Source organism: Echiichthys vipera (genome assembly GCF_963691815.1).
Source record: "Echiichthys vipera genome assembly, chromosome: 9".
Lineage (NCBI taxonomy): Eukaryota > Metazoa > Chordata > Actinopteri > Perciformes > Trachinidae > Echiichthys > Echiichthys vipera.
The window spans coordinates 19,906,797-19,928,947 of record NC_139834.1 but is presented as its reverse complement, the minus strand read 5'-3'; the positions used below and the strand labels follow the sequence as shown (position 1 = coordinate 19,928,947).

At 39.8% G+C, this 22,151-nt stretch overlaps 1 protein-coding gene across 7 annotated transcripts in view; it reads right to left on the bottom strand.

Moving 5' to 3' along the window:
- Positions 1-22,151, bottom strand: part of kif1b (kinesin family member 1B) — a 58,947-nt gene that overhangs the window by 21,302 nt on the left and 15,494 nt on the right. For 2 of the 7 annotated variants that reach the window (XM_083920040.1, XM_083920045.1), the window contains exons 3-22: positions 19,542-19,618; positions 19,241-19,420; positions 18,748-18,816; positions 18,367-18,545; positions 17,644-17,755; positions 17,007-17,084; positions 16,849-16,914; positions 16,650-16,667; positions 16,165-16,240; positions 15,650-15,728; positions 15,426-15,568; positions 14,732-14,773; positions 12,771-12,982; positions 11,280-11,359; positions 10,669-10,744; positions 9,112-9,191; positions 8,439-8,545; positions 8,039-8,122; positions 7,297-7,477; positions 7,096-7,168 (exon numbers count right to left, since the gene is read on the bottom strand). In XM_083920040.1, the coding sequence (XP_083776166.1) occupies positions 7,096-7,168; positions 7,297-7,477; positions 8,039-8,122; positions 8,439-8,545; positions 9,112-9,191; positions 10,669-10,744; positions 11,280-11,359; positions 12,771-12,982; positions 14,732-14,773; positions 15,426-15,568; positions 15,650-15,728; positions 16,165-16,240; positions 16,650-16,667; positions 16,849-16,914; positions 17,007-17,084; positions 17,644-17,755; positions 18,367-18,545; positions 18,748-18,816; positions 19,241-19,420; positions 19,542-19,618 (2,012 nt within the window). Of the gene's footprint in view, positions 1-1,026; positions 4,926-7,095; positions 7,169-7,296; positions 7,478-8,038; positions 8,123-8,438; positions 8,546-9,111; positions 9,192-10,668; positions 10,745-11,279; positions 11,360-12,770; positions 12,983-14,731; positions 14,774-15,425; positions 15,569-15,649; positions 15,729-16,164; positions 16,241-16,649; positions 16,668-16,848; positions 16,915-17,006; positions 17,085-17,643; positions 17,756-18,366; positions 18,546-18,747; positions 18,817-19,240; positions 19,421-19,541; positions 19,619-22,151 lie in introns of those variants that run through there. The other 5 variants (XM_083920042.1, XM_083920043.1, XM_083920041.1 and 2 more) reach the window with 5 other exon arrangements.

Sequence of the window (22,151 nt, the reverse complement as noted above, 5' to 3'; positions counted from 1 at the left end):
AACATTGGGAAAAAGTCGGCTGGGATTACCTCCACACAGCTCTTATGGACCATTCCCCAATATGTGAAATACCAATTTTTTTTTTCCAAGGCCACATGCGGCCGGACTGGCTATCAAAACACAGAGAGAGAGAGTGACTTCATTCTCTGCTCAGGACACCTTACTTCACTATATCTTTACATAGCAAATTTTTTTTTGCTGATATATTAATGTTCTGAATGTTGAGTACAGTTCCTTGTAGGTTTAAAGTCATTTTAATGGCATGAGGTAAATGCCAACTAATTCAACTTTCGTCTCAATCCTATGCTGCAAGGAAATGTGAGACATGATGTAGTATTAAATGATTACAGTAATAAGAAATGCTAATAAGGCCATTTGCAACTTAGTTTTGTGTGTTATAGGTAAAAGCTTCAAATTTAATGTTTTCTAAAAAAATATATATATAATAATAATTCAAGGGGCGGCCGGTGGCTGAGTGGTTAAAGCAGCCGCCCCGTGTAAAGAGGCTGAAGGTCCTCGACTCCGACCTGCAGCCCTTAAAAATAATTAAAACATTTACAAAGCCTTTAATCTGACCTGAGTTGCTCTATGGGGAAAGGTTGTCACCACACCATATTAATATAAAAAACAATACTCGATACTTTTCTCGATACCATGGCACACAAAATAGGAAATTTTCCCCTTTTTTCTTTTAAACAACTTGTACACAGTGCTGGTCCAGAGAGAAGTCACTGAACATATAGCAACACTTGGTTGATCTTCATTGTGTCATCTGTGCAGCTTTGGGCTGAAAATCCGATTGTAGCTCTTCCTTTTTTTATAGTTTCAGTACTTTCAATACTATCAAATGTGGATACTGAGGTATGGATACTTTTGACAACATTAGCACAGCGTCTCACTTGGTCACTCCTGTGTAGTGCATCCATGCAGAGATCTGATTCTGTCCCTGAACTGGTTTATTGGCAGTGAAAAACAAACACCACCCATATATATATATATATAACAAATAATTGCACTTGGAGCATGTAATTTTATTTCAGTCATATTTTGAAAATCTTCCAGCAACACAGAGATTCAATATATCCTAACCTTGTTCACATATGAACTATATGTTTGCACAAAATGCTCGATTAAGGAGCAACACAACTTGGTACGCAGCCACAATGAGGCACTTGATATTGCAGATTCAAAAAGCAGACGTACAACACTCAGACACTTTGAGTTGAGACCTAACACAGACATCTATATGGATATTTCAAAAGAACAGTACATTGTCCATTTGATATTGTATACTTTCCAGCTTACCTGGTTGCCAGCAGCACCAGTGCATACATCAAATAACATTCTTTAATGGAGCATTAAGGATGAAGAAATGTAAGGTATCACATGCAAAGATAGTCAAAGACATGAGGCGTAAGGTGAGAGACTAGACTTGCATATGTCATTATATCATTTGGTTTTTTTTGTCACAGCATAGCAGAATATATACTGTCAAAACTAATAGTATAAAACATAGATATACTTTCATCATTCTGAACAAAAGTTTAACATTTTGATAGTCATTAAAGGCCTTCCCCATGCTGCTGAGTGTCACTGTTTCTCTAATAGGATTTGAAGGCCATCTGGTTCATAGTTACAATAAATGGGTTATTTTAAGGCTACAAATGCAGCAAGGAAAAGACAGATTGACAGGCAGACTTGCTGATAACTCAAGTAAGAATCAGTTAATAGCACCATCCAGGTTGCATGAGTATGTGGCGTTTGACGCAGCTAAAACAAGGCAGTCCTCAAATTCTCATTTCACATGGATAGTTCTCCAGAACGACATTATGCAAACACTTTAAGTCTTTGTCCTCCCCCCAACATTTTTTAAGGCGAGTCTTTGGGAGCCATGACAACACTCTGTAGGACATCCAATCGGAACATGGATAACTCTGTGCTTACTCAGTGAACCACAAACCCAAAATGTCATTTCAAGACCGCATGAAACGGAAATCAGAGCTGAGTTAATGATGTGTGGTTTATACAGGAAGATACAGGAAATTACTTTGAACTTTCTGGACTGGTTACAGTGAAAAAATGTTGAACATATCTTACAGTTAGGTCCATCTCCTAGCATTTTTCCAGCATAGTGGTACTTACATTTGATTAGGGTCTTTAGTATACTCCAGGATTCAGAGAGAACATGTATGAGAAATATACCAATATACAAAATTTGGGAGAAAATAAAATTTTAAGAATAGGGTAGCGTATTGCTTATTTAAATTAGTGTCTTAACTAACCAATTAACTAATTATCAATGACTTGATGAAATGCACATTGCTGAAATATAAGTAGATGGCAATTACATATTTAAAATACATAGAAAAGGGAAGAAAAAAAAAGCAGTTTGGGATCAAGCAACCAGTGGCTTACTAAAATATTTTATTGATAAAAAGTTAGTTTTGTTAGGTAAGTTATAAAGTTTCCTTTGCTAATATTAGCTGAAACCTTGTGCATGAATACTGAATTAAAGAGGGGAAAGGAAATGTTTAATTTTTAATGCACAGCAGCATTACTATGGTTAGTGCGTAAAAAGGCACATTTTGAATACCACACTAATTCAGTCTATTTAAAAAGGCAGTCACGCAACTGACTAGTGCATCAAGTTATTCCATTATCAATTTTAAAATGTCCAACATACTGGTCTTCTGATTCCAGATCTAGGCCAGTGGTGATTTATGACAGAAAATGTTTGATGGAGGTATAACACAAGATGTAAAACTCAAAAGAGAGCCGATTCTTCCATCGTAACATTCAGTTACATAGTTCATATGAGGAAATAAATATATGGTGTTTTTTTTAAGGTTCCTAATTTGGGCTACAACAACAACAAAACCGTATGATGATAAAAAATAGACACTTCAATGCATTCATACTGTAGTGGCTTAAACATTCATGATAAATCAATACTAAAATGGCGAAGAAGTAAACTCTGAAATTCAAACAAAGATGAATTTGGCAAATCAAAGCATGATTGATGAATCGTCACACATGCTGAAAAATGAGCAGAGTAGGCATGGCATGTCTCTTGAGAAAAAAAAAAGAACAGTCCCTTTATCATCTGTTGGCTTCTATTCCTTATGACAGCTCTCCCAATGCTAGTGATGACAGCGTACACAATGCAGCAATAACTGATGAAACGGCATATATTATTATGATGATGATGATGACGATGATAAAGTGTCTTCTTATAATACATACAATACTTTTGGATCAACCAATAACCCACTGATCAAGTGCAAAAGTCACAGTCAGTTTGAGCCGTTTGACTCCCATGAAATCAGAGCTTTTGTGATCTGTAATGTGTTTGCCTACAAAAAGTATATCAAACTAGTTCCTCATTCCAAAAGTCCCACTCAGACTGTCGTCTCTCTGCTGGCTTTTAGATTCGGAGCAGACATTTGCCTGCGCATCCGTGGAGGTGCCCGGAAGGTGACTGGATGGTTAGCGTGGTCAGTGTGATAGTACTGCTGGTAGCCATTGAATCTGCCATCTGTATACATCATGCTATCATAGTGGTAAGGCTGTTGCTGATGGTGTGGCTGGGGGGGTGCTGGCTGGTTCTGATAGTGGCGGGGCTGGTAGAAAGCTTGCGTGTGCCTCCTGTTGCTTTCAGACTGCTGCAGTGACTCCATGGAGCCAGAGGGCCGCTGGCGATGATTAAAAGAGTTGCTGCGGACTCGTTCTTGGGGCTGCTGGTTGTTCCTAAAGTTATGTCTGTGGCCCTGGTTTAAACCTTGCTCCAAGTCTTTGCTCCTGCGCTGGACTGATGGGCTTGGCAATGGGGGAGTGACTTGGATTATCGAAGCAGCCATTTTTTCTCTAGACTGTAGTTCTTCTTCAGCTTGGCTTTCTCCCTCTTCTTCCTCTACAGCTTCTTTGGGCACTTTCAGCTCAATGACCTGCTGATCTGTAATTATGATATGAGTACCGGGGCTCCATGAGTTGCGGTGCTTAGGGTTACTTTTGAAGGGGAAGCGCAGCTTGCGGTCTTCTGGTGGTATAAAGCGATGTGGTCCAGTTTGCCGGCGGAGCTGCTTGGAGATCTCTTGTTGCTGAAGGTTCTTGAGGCGTAACTGCTCCTGACGCATCCAGCGCATGTGGCCTCGCTTTAGGGTTGAGTCATCTCCTATACTTTGGCCTGTTTGTGAATCTACATCCTCTTCATCAGGCCTTTCCGGCAAAGGAGGTTTACCTTCTTGCAGGCTTGTGGTAGCGCTGGCCGCACTAGTAGAAGTGCCTACAGGCGGCTTTTCTTGGCTCTCTGGGGTGATGAGTGGAAGAACCTTTTCCATTTTGACCATCTTGTTCCTGAGAGCACGGATCTCCTCATCCTTCATGTTATTTTGTTTCTTCACCTCATGCAAGATGTCCTCAAGTTTATCAATGTGTACCTTTAGATCATCCATCACAACGGCTCCTGGTCGAGGCCCATTGGTAATGAGATCTTCAATGCGCTCATCGCCAACCCCTACAGTGTCCCAAACATCCCGAGCCACCGCCCTCCACGAGTCCCGCTCGTTGGGGTCCTTCTTACTGTAGCTAGCACAAAGCTCCTTCATCTTTACAATGGCCAGTGCCTCAATTTCTTGCCGCGTGTGGCGAAAGTCGTTGAGTGCTACTTCATAACAAATTTCTTTGACTGCCTGGATCTTCAGATCAGAGATGGTCACCCACTTAGAGTCCTTGGTGATGCGGCGCCGCTGAGGGATCTGGTACATTTTAACTGGCTCTCTTATCTTCCCACTGCTGGGTAATCCACACTTTTTCACTATGGATTGTAGTTTGCTGGGGGGCAACTTTTCCCTCAAGGAAGTGATCAGTCTCCAGCTCTCTTCACAAGACCTCTTATCTGAGTCATCCCCACTATCAGAGTCTCCATCCTTGAGAAAACAACACAGGACAAACCAAAAAAGGTTCCCAAAAAAGGAGAAATTAAAATGGGAAATCAAAGAGAGGATGAAAAGATGGCTTTTTCAAAAAAAAAGAATGAATAAAGGTATTAATATGCAACATGGGAACTTCAACCATGAATGACGCTAAATCAGAATATAATACATCAGCTAAGATAGAATTTTGCAGTTCAGAATTCTGAGATTTATATTTATTGACTTACTATTACACTGTAATAATGTTATCTAAATATTGTGCATACATCATTACTTTACAAGATGTATGGCAACATGCAGATCCCATCCATCCATAATTATGTTCAAAAAAAAGATAGAAAAACAAATGAAAATCCAACAAACAGTGGCTTCCATTGACTTTCTTGCTTGTCAGTTTGTTGTTCTTATATTTTCTCTAGTGAAAAGGTGATATTAATCAATTCTAAATCATTGAAAAAATAATTTGTTGTAAATACAAGAAAACGTCTCAGAAATGGGGATATCAGCTTTAACAATGTGTTCCCAATGTTGCATATTGATATTAAATGTAAAGGTAAAGCATGTCTATCATGATTAGAAAAGAAATATCGATAGAGGATAGATACTGATTGGCGCACTTCTGTATTGTTTTGTGATATTCCTCTTCTCATTTGAAATTTTTGTGATTTGAAAGCTGGATTCCAAACATGCTACAGTGGCATGCATGTGGATGGATTTTGGAGCTTTCTCTCTTTAGTCCAGCAGGTTTGAGTGGCTTTAGTATTAGCAGTGAGTTAGAAGACAGAGTGTTCTTGCAGCTGATCAAAAAGCCAGTAGAGAGAGGAGAGGCAGGAGTGAGGGCAAGTGTTAATCCACTACAAGAAAGTTGTTAGTAGGAAAAAAAATGCAGTTTCTCATTTTTTTTTTTTTTTTTTGTAGACAAAGTACATTACAGATCACAACCATTTGGTACAGATAATTTAGGTATTGTATATGATAATGCATCTATGGCTAGAATTGGACATGTCACTGGGAGTCTGAACCCATATGCCTGTATCTCTGCACATAAAACCACCAGAGTACGGAAGAGGTCTGTGATTCACTGATTCAACTGTAAGCAGTTATAACTCTGTTGTTGAGCCGTGCCCTCAGTGTGCTACACAGATGCCAGGTGAGGCTAGCAAAGAGAGGTAGCCAAAGAAGTCAATGAGAAACCACATTATCACTATCTGTCAAAAAACCACAGCAGGATTTTTTTTGTTATCACAATGCATTGTACATGTCGGCAACTGCATTGAAGAGATGAAACTCAAGATAAAACAGAGCAAGAAAACTAAGAGTAGAAATCTAATCCAAGCAAATCAACAGCCACTTCAAAGCTGACCAGCTCAACAGCAAACACTGCAACTTAGTCCAGAACCAGTGCTGAATGAGTTAAGAAAACATGCTATTAACATGAACCATGCAAAAGCAGCGTCACTTTGTAAAAACAAGTGTTTCAATGGATTACTGACCAATATTCAATCAGTTTTAAATTAATTTTGATCTTAATATCTAATCAACTTTAGCTGTAAGTTGCTGTTTTGCAAGATTCAGATCCACAATAGAAGACACAAGAAAAGTGAAAACGGGAATTTGGAAAGGGGAAAGCTTTACAATCTAATTCTCGCTTGATAAAATTACTACAGAAAAATCAGTTAAACTCAAGAGGAAGGCGAGTAAAAGCTCATCTGTCTCAAACCAGGAAAAAACTCCCATGCAAGAAGAATAGACATGCGCGAGGAGTAAAAGTGTGATTTGCACACACGTACACACATCTCAAAAGTGTCAGAGCTCAGAGTGAGAATTAGTACTAGTCAGATTTAAATGGAACAAGTGAAGCTATTACCTTAAAAACTAGCTTTCCAATTGTAATTGACCATAGGAAAACCATGCTTTAACTTTGACTTCCACTTATGACATTTCACTCAAAATCACACAAAAAAATCACAAACTAGCTGGATCCCTCGACGAGCTGCCTTTAATAATAATTTACTTGCAAAAAGCATGAAATAAATTGGGGATTAATAACCCACTCTGCAGTTATTACAAACCTGTCTAAAACTTAACTGACATGTTGAACACAGAAAACAGACTGAATCCATAAAAGGTGGGTTTGATTAAATGTAGGCTTATTTGAACTCACCAGTCGCTGTTGCTCCAGAAGTTGGTCTGCTTCCTCCTTCTCCTTTTTGTACAAGATTTCCATCTCAGTGAGCCTACATAAATGAGTAAAAAATATTATGAAATGCATCCCACATTTCATCATATTCTGTACAATCCACATTTGAAACATAGACGACTGAGACTATTAGAAATTCATTTAAATATAGGATGGATTGCATACCTTTTCTCCATCTCCTGCTTCATATCGATGCCCTGCTTCTCGAGAAGCTCTCTCTGAGCAAAGGTCCAATCCACCGGCTCCACAGGGGTTTCGGCAGTCGGCGTCTTCTCCCTTTCAGCTCGGGCCTGTTCTGGGTGGTTGAACCGGAACACGTGGTTCTTTCCCATAATGATACGGTTACCTGAAAGAAGACGGGGCAGAAATCAGCGTGGAGAGCAGGAAATGAGCAAAAACAGTCTTCCTTCAGAAAAGTATAAATGTAAAAGCTCCAGGTTTTTTTTTTACTAATCATCTCATCTCATCTTCAACCGCTTATCCGGGGTCGGGTCGCGGGGGCAGCAGCTTTAGCAGGGGACCCCAAACTTCCCTTTCCCGGGCCACATTAACCAGCTCTAACTGGGGGATATAATCTCTCCACCTAGTCCTGGGTCTTCCCCGAGGCCTCCTCCCAGCTGGACGTGCCTGGAACCCCTCCCTAGGAAGGAGCCCAGGGGGCATCCTTACTAGACGCCCGAACCACCTCAACTGGCTCCTTTCAACGCAAAGGAGCAGCGGCTCTACTCCGAGTTCCTCACGGATGGCTGAACTTCTCACCCTACCTTTTTTTCACCACTTCTTTTATTTATTTAACTAAGAACATCACATTTTGCCGCTATGATTTATAAACCCACAAGAAACAAAACAAACATCATATTGACAGATTATTACAACTTTATTTAAAAAAAAAAAAAGAGATATGTACCTGAACGAAGCTGGATTGAATCTTCAACACGTTTGCCGTTGACATAAGTTTCTGATCCCTCACAGGGCACCAGCATGACGATAACTAAAAGCAAAAATGAAAAATAAAAACAACATCAACCAATCATCAGTGACTCATTCTGAAAAGCTCATCGTTAATTTTTTATTCATGTTCATGTTTCCATTTGCAGAAGATGAATCCCGAGTCTATATTTATGCACTTATGTCATACATGACAAACTGCCCTGGACTGTTTTTGCAGGTATTTAGGGGCTACAGGTATCTGTCTCTAAATTAAAGCAGAATAAGATCCATCACTACTCCTTAATTTAAAAAAATCTAGATAATCAATACACATACACCAAGACAAACACGAGCCAACAACACAAATGGTGCCTCACCATTTCCATTGGCATTCCTCTCGCTGCGGAAGATGCAGTGCTCTTCCTTGATATGAGCACCACTTAAAACAATGTCCTGTCGTCTTTCAGCATCAGCCTGACCCACCCTGAAACAATAATGGCCATTTTGTGAGAGTGAACACTGGCCTCCCATTGTATTGGCAGCCATTTTGTCAAAAGTCAGCAGCAGAGGTTAAATAGCATTTTTAAAACATTACTTTTACAGTAGAGGGCAACACTGTAGGTTCTTTTGTTTGTGACTGTGTCATCAATCAAAGTCCCCCTGGGGCTTTATTGTAACGAAATACTCAACAGGGTAGGGATGGTCTACTGAGCTGGCCAAAAGGACAAACATGGGAGGTAACTTGAGACAGCAGAACTTTTTGTGATTAGTGGCAGATTTTAAGCAAGTTTCATATCAATCTGTATTTATTTTTTCCTCTTTTGATGTTTAGTTTGCTTGTGTTCATGTTTATATTTATGTAGGCACTGTCAAATCAAGTCAAATTCCTTGTAATGAAAATTGCCTGGCAATAAACCTGATTCTGATTCTGATTCTGATTAAGCAAGAGGAACTTCCAGAGTAGTTGTTACGAGATACTGACTGGAGGAAATTCAAAGCCCCTCTACATCCTCTGCAGCATTTCAGTGTCATCATCCAGGTTTTGGTTACCTTGTTATTCCGTCTTTGATGTAGTAGAGCAGACACTCTGACATGAGGGGATCCTCATTCAGGTTAACCAGGTGTGGAGTCTACAGAGGAAACAAGAGAAGCAGACAGTTCACCACAAAAACATTTCTAGGATTTCACTACTTTCATCAATATTCAGCAGTGCTGAAAGTAAACCAATACTAGAAATGTTAATCAAGTGGGCATATCAAACAATGTTGATGACCTGTCAGTGATACATTATACCCAGTATGTGAAGATGGGAAGAAATGGTCACATTGACACAATGATGACACCTCTAGACTCTGATACATCACTAATCACTAATCAACAATGCTAGCAGCTACTCAGCAAAACCACCAACCTTTTTTGGGGAAAACACCCCATTAAAGTCTGTATAAAGATCACAAGGCTTCTCAACGAAATGCTAACCAATGGAGCAGCAGCGAGTGAAAGGAGAGAAAAAAATGAATGGCAAACAAATGGATGTGAGGAAGAGAAACATAAAACACATCTAAACATTTCTAAAGAAGGATTCATTTCAAAGACGGGAACATTCTGAAACCACAGCTGATCTAGTGACAGCTAGCGCTGAACAGTCACTGATTAAAAGATAACCAGTCTCTTTCTGCCACAGTCGTGCCTGCTTTGTTCTGACATGTGTATACTAACACATCTGCTTGTCTTAATGCTGCTGCCACACGGCACTTTCTCTTCTGGAAGATGCTGGATAGGCAAAAAGTGAGGGGAATGTTAAAGCCTCATGACAAGGTTTTAAATTAACATCTTCTCCGTGGATATGTGGGCCTCAAGATATGTCTGACATGTTTTTCATGTGTTGCTGTTTTTGTTATTTAGGTATTTATTTATTCATTTATTTTTATTGGATTTATATAGTGGAGTCTACCTCCAGGATATTAAGAAATGTTCCATGTGAGCCCAAACTCTGGAAGCTATTATGTGTATGCCATCTACCAAACCTTTCAAAAACTATTAATACATTTTTTTAAAAAGTGTCTCATGACAACACTATTAGCTTAAAGGAGCTTAAGGAAACATTTGAAAATCTATTCTACGATATCTACACAGAGCCAAGTGTTATATTCAAAGGTAAACCTTGATTCAAGTAGTCCTTGTAAAATTTAACACAAAATGCAGATCTGTGCAACAGGTGCGGTAACCATAAGGACAACTCCGACCACGAATACAAGCACATCTATGATGTTAAATAACTACAGACGAGCTAACTAGACTCATCTAGTGAAGGAAACCTGCTTTGTCTGCTCATTCAATTCAACAAACCTTCTGGGTGGAAAAACAATCAAACTGCTCATCAAATGTCCCTTCATGGCTAAGCTGAGTATGTGAAGGAAGCAAATAACAGAGGGGAAAAACAGACAGACAGAATAATAAAGTGATAAGATGGGGGGAAAAAATGGTACAAGGAGGGTTCCCATGGAAAAAGATCACATTGGAAACAGAAGTTAGGAAGTGAAGGGTGTGCATCACCACCCATGAGAAATTTGACATCATCGTCTGTTCTACTGTCTCATGTTCTACCTTTTTAGGAGAGAACACCCCCAAAGTGCCTCCATCTTCACGGATTGCCACCCCCATCTCTGCGAGCAAGGCCTCCCTGTAGTGAAAGAAAAACATTTGTCAGGCTTAGGAATAATACTTAAAAAGACAGCATGCTGCATATATTCTCTTGCACAGACTTTCTGCAACAGAGAAACACACACTCTCTACATTTATTTTTCAGCAAAAGAGCCTTTGCGTTGATATGAAAAAGAGGATGAAAACCAATGGCGTGAAAGATTAAAGAAGTGATTTGTGGAATGACAACAAGCAGTGGCCGCACCAGTGAGACTCAATGAACAGACAGTAATATGGTTGATGTCTGCAGCCACAGATGAGCGGATAAAGGTTGAGAAAAGGGTGTGAGAGGGGTGTTTGTGCAGCAGTGTAACAGGATCGGAAATGGACAGAATGAGTGCAGAGGAAATGAAACACATAGAAAGTGAGACAGACAGCACTGAAGGGTGAAAAGACATAGCTATGGGGGGTTGTTTAGCACTGGCAGGACACAGATGAATTGAAAAGGGGTGGAGGCACATGTATGACATACATCTCCCTCCTTGAGAGATAAAAGTGGAAAAGCCAATACTGACCTCTCCATGCGGATGGCCTCCGTCTTGCGCAGTTTCTCTTCCCAGGTTTCATTGAGCTCTGCAATGATTTTTTCTGATTCCTGAACAACAGAGGCAAAGTGTGAAGAAAACAGCCAGTGTAATGTTATCTAAACTATAAACAGTGCAGTAGTAATTTGTTATAACAGTGACATGCTTTCTTGGTGATTGTATCCTATTTTCATTAAAGGAAGTATTTAATCTGGTATAAAAACAGAGGGGCAGGGTAACATACTGCTGTATTCTATTATGGCAATCAACCAACTCTTCCCCTCTGATAATGTTGCTTAAAGCTTTAGTAAGAATCCAGCACAGCGGCTACGCCTGTTTTTCATATTATAAAAGCAGTGATGTACTGTTCTTCTGGTATTGATGTATTCTGTGACATTTGTTACTGTAATGGTTTAATAATGCAGTATATAGCCATCTTAGTTTAACGTCATAATGAACTGTTGGGCAACACTACCATTCCTATAAAAGATAACATCATTGTAAAGGTAACCTTCACTGTAATCTTTGTTTCGGCATCACTAACACCTTTAAGGATCAAACAATACAAATGGTATGTGCCTCACTATTAGAGCTAAAAGCCAATAAGCCTGGATCTATTTTGGGTCAATTTCCTCTGTATCTGCGTTGGTACTTGACGTCATTGGATGACAGACAGACAGGGCACCATTGTTGCTATGGAAACTGCAGCTCATCATGGTTGGTTATTGCAATGTTATGTGCTCCCTTACCAACAAGAGTGAGAAAACTACTGTGAGCGTGAGAGAAGTAAAGCTCATAGGCCACACGAGGACTGATCGACAAAATGTTTTGATCAAAGGCTATATGGGGCTAAAATTAAACAGCCATCTGGACATTTACACATGAACGTCTAATTTACTGTACAAATATTACACTGTGTGCTGTGTGAAGCTTTTATCTATTCTCAGATAGTTCAGCTGTTGGGAAGATGCACCTTCTACAGTTATAATACATAACTCTCAATACTACAGCCCTTATTCACTGAGGTATCTTTTCAAACATTAAATAAAAGTGACATTTTTTATGCAATGTGACAATAATTGATGTATTTTTTTAATATAAACAATTTTAGTATGTTTTTAACGTTATAGTAATTGTTATTGATATTGATTTAGGTTGTTTTGACAGGATTTTTACATAAGTGTCAGTGGTGTTTTTTATATTGATATAAACCGATATTATGGAAATTGTACAACCAGCCTGTTGCCCCACACAGCTCAACATGGGGCAGATTTTAGCTCTACTGAGGGCATGTTTAAAAAAACAACAACAACAAAGAACCCAATTTCCCCAATGTGAACTTTAGTTAAAGATAAACGTGCTAAAAGTAGTCAAAGTTGAGGGTCTTATCAGAGTGGGCAAATAGCCGTGGGACTATTTTCTTCTTTCAACACAAAACATAAGTGTAATTTGACTGCTGCAGTCTACACTGGCCAACTTTACCTTGAGTCTTTCAATAGCCTCCTCTCCTCCAGGGGTGGACATGATACGCTCCTGGATGCTAGTGACTGACTGAAGGCCCCCCTGGTTGCACAGTGAGCCAGAGGATGGCGAGGCTGTCAGGGAACCAATAGGGGCTGTGGAGAAATGGCCAGGGCGTTGGTTCTCTGAGGCTATCAAGTATCTATGCTTATTGTTCTGAATGTCTTTGAGGTCTGAGCCAACAGCAGGAGAAAGAGAGAAAGAGAGAGAGAGAAAGAGAGAGAGAAAGAGAGAGAGAGAAGGATGGGGGGAATAAACCACATAAAATGGACGAACCAAATATCAAATAAGAGGAGAGAGAGGAGAGAAAGAGATGGGGAAAGAGAAAGGACAAAGGGGAGGGAAGATGTAAGACAAACATTTTACGTCAAAGGGTAAAGACAAACACCCAGAATAATAGTCAGCTACAGAAAGATGAAGTTTTCCCTCCAGTTGGTTTACAACAGTCTGCTTGCCCCAACTCTTCAGCTCCCAGAGAAAATACATTCAATTTCAGCTTGTACTCCATTGGAGAGTTTTTAAAGAGCTGTTTTCATGGGAGCTAGAACAATGCAGAGCAATCAACTATGAGCACTAAAGGTCAGGCAGCTCATGTCAATATAATGGCCTCAATGACCTCTGAGATAACCCAGACGGTGTCTTCAAACAACTATATTTAAAAAACTAATTTCCAATAAAAGTATAGTTTGAATGGTTAGGAAGGTGTTGACATTTGCGTCTAGTTGAGACTGGGAATATTAGGTTTTCATATTCCAGAAAAATAGAGAATACATCAACACCCTGGTATTGAGCCACTCGTATGTAGTGGGATACCAGTAACAACATGTATGCTTTTACCCTGCACATTAAGTAAAGCAGGTGAACTCAGGTTAAACATCTTTACACAGATTATTAGCGCAAAGAGGCAAGAAGGAGGACTTATCAGGGATTTCTGAGAAAACAGCAGAGGACACACTAGCAAACTAACTATTCAATTCAATCTAATCATAACTCATCAAGCTAGTCAACTCTGTATACATACAGTACACCTCTGGTGTAGCTACTTAGACATTTAAGATCATGCACCTTTCCGTCGATAGCTCTGAGCCTCAGTTTGAGAACTGAGAAGTGCCAATCTAAAGATTTGTGCACTGTCAACTGCAGCAGAGAGTTAGTAAGGGAAAAACAAAAAAGCAGAAAGGCCAGTCAAGAAAAGAAGCTTGAGAGAGTAAGTTAAAGAGATATGGTAAGAAAATGGTGTGGGGAAGACAAACTAATCTAGTTTCTAAAAGGGATATTCCAAAAGTAACTTGTGATACAGTTGGAGTGGAGCCTGTAAATAGCTGTGTCAGCTCCATCATTCAAGCGCAAAGCAGGCTAACCTAGTGGCATGCTAACCCTCGCCAGATCAGCACACCTACAGAAGCCTTGCATTTCTGAGTCTCCCTGTATTAAAAGGGGAATTACGCCATTTTCCAAATTCACCCATGTTATTTCAATGGCCTAGAAAAGTTCAATCAATATTTGTGAACATGAGCTACTCTCTCCCAAAGCCAGAAACCAGAGTCTCGACCTTGTTATGTCATCAAATATAAAGTCTGGACCTGCTCCATTTACAATGAATGGGAGACTGATTTTGTTTGTTTTCTTTTTTACACCCAAATAAGCCTTATTCTATTGTAGAGTTGTCAGCTCTGAAACAGAAAACATTCCTCTGGGTGCTCTCAGTGTCATCTAAAGAGAGTTGTTCATGTGTACTGATATTTTTGGACCGCCTTAGACCATAGGAATAACATGCACAAATTAGTAGTTCCCCTTTAAGCATTTACATGCAAAGCTGGTAGCAGATTTAATATTTAGGTAACGGGGGCATAAGCAATGTTAGCTATTATTAATAGGGCAAATAGTAATAGACAATTCATGACTAGCACACATATACACACATTTGATTCCACTTCCTGGGCAATCATCCCCCATAGGATCAACTGAGGGGAAGCAGGAAAAGATGAGAAGGGTCAGAGGTCAGCACCAGTAGAATGGAAGGAAAAGGTTACAGACACTTCTTAGCGAGCTGGATGAGAAACACAATGACGATGAGAAGAAATGGCATGGAATGACTTGTTAAGTGCCATGTCATTAGCCATGATCTAAACAGACATTAGCAAGTAGGCAGGTTATTAATCAGTCCACATATTAGATGTTATTAATGGGTGCATTATGTCTCTAATTTACAAGTCCTATGAGCCATTACTCTTGTGTACAGCAAAATGGAGTGTGCTAGTTTAATGCAGCTTTAAAGTACCATTTGCGTTGTCAGTCACAAACAGCCAAATATGACCATTTATATTTACATCAAATTATTAAGTGTACAGTATGCAACTTTAAATACTTAAGTGTATATAATACATTGTACAAAATATATATAGTACATTTTACTTTGTAAGAAGGCAAAACAAACCAGTATCATGTTGAAAGCCCCTTCGTTATGTACTAGGCATGAATACAGGCACAGCGATGAAAACAAAGTAGGATGATTGAAGTAGAAAGAAGCTGTTACCAGCGTGTGGCAGACCCTGAGAGAGAAGGGAGAAGCTGTGTGGCTGCAGATAGCACCTGCTTTGAAAGCATTAAACTCACTGTCTAGGATATCGCCGAGGCCCTGGGCACGTAGCAGTTCCTTTAGTCGAGCCACTTCATCTTTCAGGTCACGCACCAGCTTATTGTTAGGATCCTCATTGATGACAGCATTGCATTTGATGTTCTTGGCTCGGTCAGCATAGCTAAAAATTGTAATAGTGATAAACTTTATTCAAAGTTAAGGATTAAACTAGTTAAGTTTTACTACATTTATACAACTTTACCGGAGTGTGCTGAGAGTTTCATCATAGTTGATATCTGCAGGACTGAGGGCAGCCACCATGGCTGTTCTTGAGTTTCCACCTGATAATAAAAGACAAGTAAAGAAGTAAATTATGTGACACCGTGGTTAAAAGGCCATGTTATTCTAAAAAACTGTATGTAGGCCAAAACAAGACAGATCAGTATTAGATTTATTTAAAATTTAACACGATATCCACTGCAATGTGTGGTATGTGTCCTAAGATTGGAAATACACTGTACACCTCTCCGCCATACAGGCCTGAACCTAGGAGATATTTGTGCTTGTCTAGTTAGGTTGAAATACAGTCTTCTGACAGCATTCTTCTTAAATTGGCATAGAGTAATGTACACTAGCTCTAGTAATGTTTTTTTTACCTCCACTTTGTCTTAAAGCATACCGATTTTTCGTGCTGTCCAGGAGTAAAGATTTTGCTACACATTTTCAGACAAATTCCACCGGTGAAGGATATTTAGCTGATGATATTAATGTTCATACCAAGGTTCTCCCTCAGCAGCCATGTTAGAACAGAGTCTCTGTACGGGATGAAGTCAGTCTTCTTCTTCTTCTTGCTCTGCAGTGAACAAACATGGCAGGCAGTAAGAAAACTGACAAGTGATGTAAAACTTTGTGCTTTAACATTTAAAATTAGGGATGGCAATTAAGACTGAACAATATTATAATGTACAGTACCATGACAAACACCTACGCAATGGACAAGAGTTCTGGTAAAATGAGTAGAGGCCTGATTTGATTACCATTTGCCCTGGTGCAAGGATTGTGGATTTTACTGAGCGTGGTGCCTAAAATCACAGCACTTGTCAAACTCTTAATAAAATAATAATATTAATTATTTTATTTATTATAAAAATGGTAGTGACTAAACATTGTGCAGAAACTTTAGCACTGCACATGGCAAAAGACTGTCAAATCTGCCTCATGGGAGAGTCAGAGGTTAGTGCTTGAGCTGTCAAAGGGTTTACCTTGCTGGTACAGTTATCCTGTGTGAGCAAGCATTACAAGGAAAAGAGAAGAGAAAACAGAGAGGCAGACATTACAGCATGCCAGGGTAAAAACATTAAGTCCTTGAGAAGGCTGGATCAAGTTGTAGAGGGTAAGAAAAAAGCATAAAATTAAAGGAGAAAATACAAAAGTAAACAGAAACGGATATAAAACACTCACCACTTCAGCCAAGGCAGAGATAACCTTTCCTAACGTGGTGAGAGATTTGTTGATGTTTGCTCCCTCCTGCAACCATGGATGAAAAAAAGATTTAACAGCCATCCGGGTAATACGAGACAACTGTTTGCTGATGCGGTCTGTGATAATGGGCGTCTTACCTTTAGCCTGGTACCTGTAGCTCCAGTGGAATCTGCTCGTTCACTCCCTGCCAAGTCTACCAGACTAATTTTACTGACCTGAGGATGGAGTAAATGCATTTGAGATTAATCAAGCTTATGTATAATGTACATCAGAATGATAACAAACTGAGAGGAGATGACAATATAAATGGGAGAATGTCAGCGCTGACTACCGAATGCAAAGTTCATTAGGTTTTAAAAAATGTTCAGATAGTTAAACAAAATAGTGTACGCAATTCTAAACATTTGGAGATTAGTGTCAAGTGAGACGCAGCAAGGCTGTTAAATCTGATAGAGTGGCTAAACACAATGGGCATTGTGTTTAGAATAACACAGTGGTCTTTGTCTCTGCCGCAGTCAGAGGAAATGCTAAAAGTCAAATCTAAAATGGCGATCACCACCGACTAAGATGACCATAGGGGACATCTTAACCAGAACAAAAGGAGCAGACTGAATAAATGATAAATGTGCTGTACTGTATAAAACCAGTATGAAGAAATGCACTCCCAACAGTGTGGTATCAGAGTTGGTTAAAAGTTATAAACATGGTTAAGTGTGAATAGTGAATGGTCTCAATAAGAATTTAAAGATATCTCTCTGTGTAGTCTCCTCTGACCTTTTCTGTGGATAAATCTGTTTCGCTGTCGTGTTTCTTCTGTGTGAAGACGATAGTGAAAACAGCATGGGACCTGCTGCTAGTCTCATTCATGTTGGTGGCAGCCACAGTTCTGTAGGTGAAGGCATACGGCCATAGTTAGTAAATAAAAAAAACAACAACATGGATGAAACACATCTGAGCACTTTAATCACTTTTAAATTATTCAGCATTATTAATGTTAATTCATGGAGCTATCGTCACTTGGTTTTACGCCTGTTAGAGTGAACTGACTTGTCTGAGGGATTACTTTGTATGGCAGAGGTGGATAATACTATGAGGACACCAAACAAATACATAAAACGCAGTCAGAGGGACAGTCACAGGGGAGATTATGGCAGAGCTCACTCCTCCCCACAGGAGCTCTCATGACACACACATACACACAGTAGAACCAACACACTTATCTACATAACATGCACTAATACTACAGCAATTTAAAAAGGGTTCTGTCTTGAAGAATCTCAGTCATCCATTTATTTTTAAGATTATTTTTTGGCAGTTTTTCAAGCCTTTATTAGATAGGACAGACAGGAAATGGGGTGAGAGAGAAAGGTAATTAAGTTAATACGTAATTAACTAATTCTTCTGAGGACATGGGTTATCACATCTCACAGCTAACACCACCACTGTCACTCCCCATTTCTTCCCTTGATCTCTGCATGATCCCTGTGCTTGGCTCACCTGGCCTTGTTGCCTGCATCCATTAGGTCAGCGATGTCTGTGTAGGAGGTGACAGCTAGCTTGGACAGGTCCTCCACGTAGGGACCCAGCAGTGGATGCTCTCGCACTCGTAAATTCCCTTTGTTCTTAGGGTTAAGCAAATCTCGCACCCGCTCACAGTAGATCTCCATGTAACTGACCTAGAAACAATTGCGAAAAGTAACAGATTATTTGTTCAGGTTCTGCGCTTCAACATTATAAAGCAGTAATGTGAAGATGTATGTAAACTAATGCAGGTCTAAATAATGTTACAGTATATTTTGCATCCACACAGTATTTTTTATTTTTTTTAATAGTTGATTCACAACAGAGATTAGAATCATTTGCTGTTCCGAGACTCACCTCTACTGAGTAGGAGAGCTCCTCTTTGTTGGTGCCCTCATTGATTTTCTCAAATAGATCTTCACAGAGCTGAGAGGCAGAGAAAGAAGATGTTCAGTGCAAATTTAGAGCATGGCAGAGGTGAAACAGAGGCTGAATAGAAAGAGAGATCCAAAGAGGTAAACAAAATACTAACAAACAACTATCTGCCAAGATAGATGTTAATACTGCATTTTAATCTGGCTCATGTCCTCTATGGCAGTTTACCTAAAACAGGATATTAAGCAGGTACACAATTGCAAAGACAAATAACCATCTCATTACAAGAAATGTCCAGTGCTAGAGTAGAGTATGGCAAAGCGAGACTACATGAAATGTAAAGGTAATCTGTTTGGTTTAGAACTGGTAAAAACTGTTCTCGTGTGATCAACAGTGTGACTCAGGGGTTATGTTAAGTCTCCTAATATCTGCTATGCATTTCAGTAAAAACAGAGAGATGTATTGTAGAACAAACCATGGGAATGATTCCTTCCTGTCCCTCTTCCTGCTTGCCCATCATGGTGTATGATTTACCAGCTCCTGTCTGACCATAAGCAAAGATGCAGACGTTGTAGCCCTCAAACGCATGTGCCAGCATTTCCTTGCCAATATCATTGTACACAAGGTTCTGTGATGCAAAGCTGGGGTCTTCCGGCTGTGGAAAAGAGAGAGAGAGGACATAGAATTTCAATTAACTTGTGTTATCGACAATGTATGTATAATTATATTTTCTTATCAGTCATTACACTAGATCCTGGAAAAATATTAAAACTCACCGTAGTGTGTGACCAGTAGGAGTAATCAAAACTGAAGGTCTTTGCTGGTTCCTTTGGGGCTTTGGGGTTGAGAATAGCTGTGTGGGAAGAAGAACAGAATCAGTAATGTGGTTGTTACCATCTAAGTCTACGTCTAAGTCTACTGGAGTTTGAATGTGAATATGAGACAACTACTCCCATGTTCTTGTAGTTCCATCTTAAAGTCTACCTGAAGTTAATTCATTCATGATACATCATCTGTTGAAATACTGGATTCAGGATTTAGGTTTTTTGTTTTATTGTTCTGGCATTCACTTTCTTTTGCCTGCCAACTCACTTTCTTTCACTCTTTAGACTAGTAAGGAGGGCTATTGCTTAGAATTCTAACCAAACTCCAATCCCTCATTTAAAAAGATAATTCATTAATTTCTTCTGACCCACAAAATGTTACATTTCAGAAACACTAAATAGACCCTGTTTAACATATGATTTGTTTTTATCCTGGTTGGCAAATAGCAGGTCTCCAAAGATCCTGTACTTCAATCAAGACCACTAACAGTAATATGTTTGGAACTGAAAGTCACATGAACCAGTGACGGATTATGAGGCATTGGTAGAGGTTGAAACTGGCAGTTTTCAAAAAAGCCAAACACTCTTTAATCAGTGTCTTAAGTCATTGTATTCATTGATAACATTGATTCATTGACACAGCAAAGAAGACAAACAATACAGAGTTTAAATAACACATGTAGCCTGGTGTATCTGCAAAAGGCATAATGACCCCATATTTCTACACAACCCATCCATTCCCTCTGGTCACACAGACATTTCTTAATGAAGAAGAATCTGCAGCCATGCTTGGCATGTCACCCCTCTCAACCATGCTGGCTGGTACCCCTGGGACTAGTGTTCAAGCTTTCCACACTTTGCACAGTATATATGACGGAGGGGGGGGGGGGGGGGGGGGGTGGATTAAGAAATGACTGTAGAATATTAGATATCAGTATCCCAGTTGTTCCCCAAATCAAAACAAAATTAACTTTTATTGACTAAAGCTGCCTTGCATCAGGGGCCGATGCAGAGAGTTCACTCAGGCTATACAGACAAGTGCATACCTCCACTTTCAGTAAAGATGGGGGAGGAGAAGAGGAGGGAGCGTTAAAGGCTAGTGAAAAAAAGGCTTTGAGGGCCTAGCAACAATCCAAACAGAACAACAATAGAAACTAAATACAGGGTGAAAGGAAAAACTCTGAATCTGCATCTTAGTAAGAACAAGATCAACTATTTATTTAGTACATGTTTTACTATCTCTAACCAAATCTCCAGCGTGGGCCACAAAGCAGTAATTAGTTTTGTTTAATACAAATTTTGTGCTTTGCTAATGAGCAAATTAAAGCCAGGTCTGGCTCCTCGACATGAGGGTGCTTGAGAAGCTTTTGCATCAAGCTGTCCCTGGCAGAGTGCCTTATGTGTTCAGAGGATTTCAGAACACTTATCAATAATGCAGGAGATGTGGAGAGACAGGGATTGCATATCACCCTCCACAGGTCACATGCTGAGAGAAAAGCACGGCGTGTCCTCAGAAACCAGAACACTAACTGCTAAATATGTGATGATTATAGCAGCTGCCATTGAACTGAAACTTAGGTAGCGACAACCTAGGACAGACTTAAACAATGCATTTGTTTGAACCCCTTACAATCTTCAAACAGGTTAAGGTGCACAGGCGGAGCAGCAGCTTCCATATTGGGCGCTGGAAGAGGATACAGCAAAACAGGTGGCTAAATAAAGCCCAATTTCATGACCTGCCTCCAATGGGAAATTGGAGCCAGGGCACGAAGAAACGAAGGGGGATTTAAGTTACACGTGCACCTATTCCCCTTTCCTGGAACAATCTACAGTGGCTATTAATGAAGAGACAGTCTAATTCAGAGTCATTCAGTGTCAGCCAAATCCAGTGGTCTTCAACGAGCCAACTTAGAAGTAAAAACAGAAAGATGATGAGACAGTGCCACGTGTGGGGCATTTAGACAGTGGGATGCCCATGACAGGCCAGCAGACTGACTGTGACAAACTGGCCTTACTGGAAATCACAGCTGTGTTCTAGAAAGACAAGAAATGATGTGAGCTTTCTAATTTCTGACTGTCAACTTCCCCGGTTCTGTAATGGGCTCTCATCAGAGACGAGGATGAATGTTGGGGTGTAAAAATGGACCCTAGCACAACAAAGCTACATGGTAGCAGCTAGCGGTAGACTGCTCAACTCCTAAAGGTGAATCATGCTCATGATGTGGCATGAATGTCTCATTCAATTGCCCACTCCATTGCTCTCAAAACAGATAGCTGCTTCACCCATGTGGTCCTGTCAGTGCGTCATAAAGAGTGGGTCTCTCATGTTAGAGTCTATAAATGAAGGCAATGTGTGTGCAGTCCAATTTCTCATTACTTGTACTAGACCCTCAAGGTATTTCAAGAAACACTCTATTAACTATTGTGTCATCACACATGTTGATGACTGAAGCAGAAGGTAGGATGCACCAATCAGACTTTTTCAGTTCAGAATCCGATATCTGCATTCAAAATGAAATTACAATTCAAGTGTAAACCTTTTAAATTCAGCAATGTTCAAAA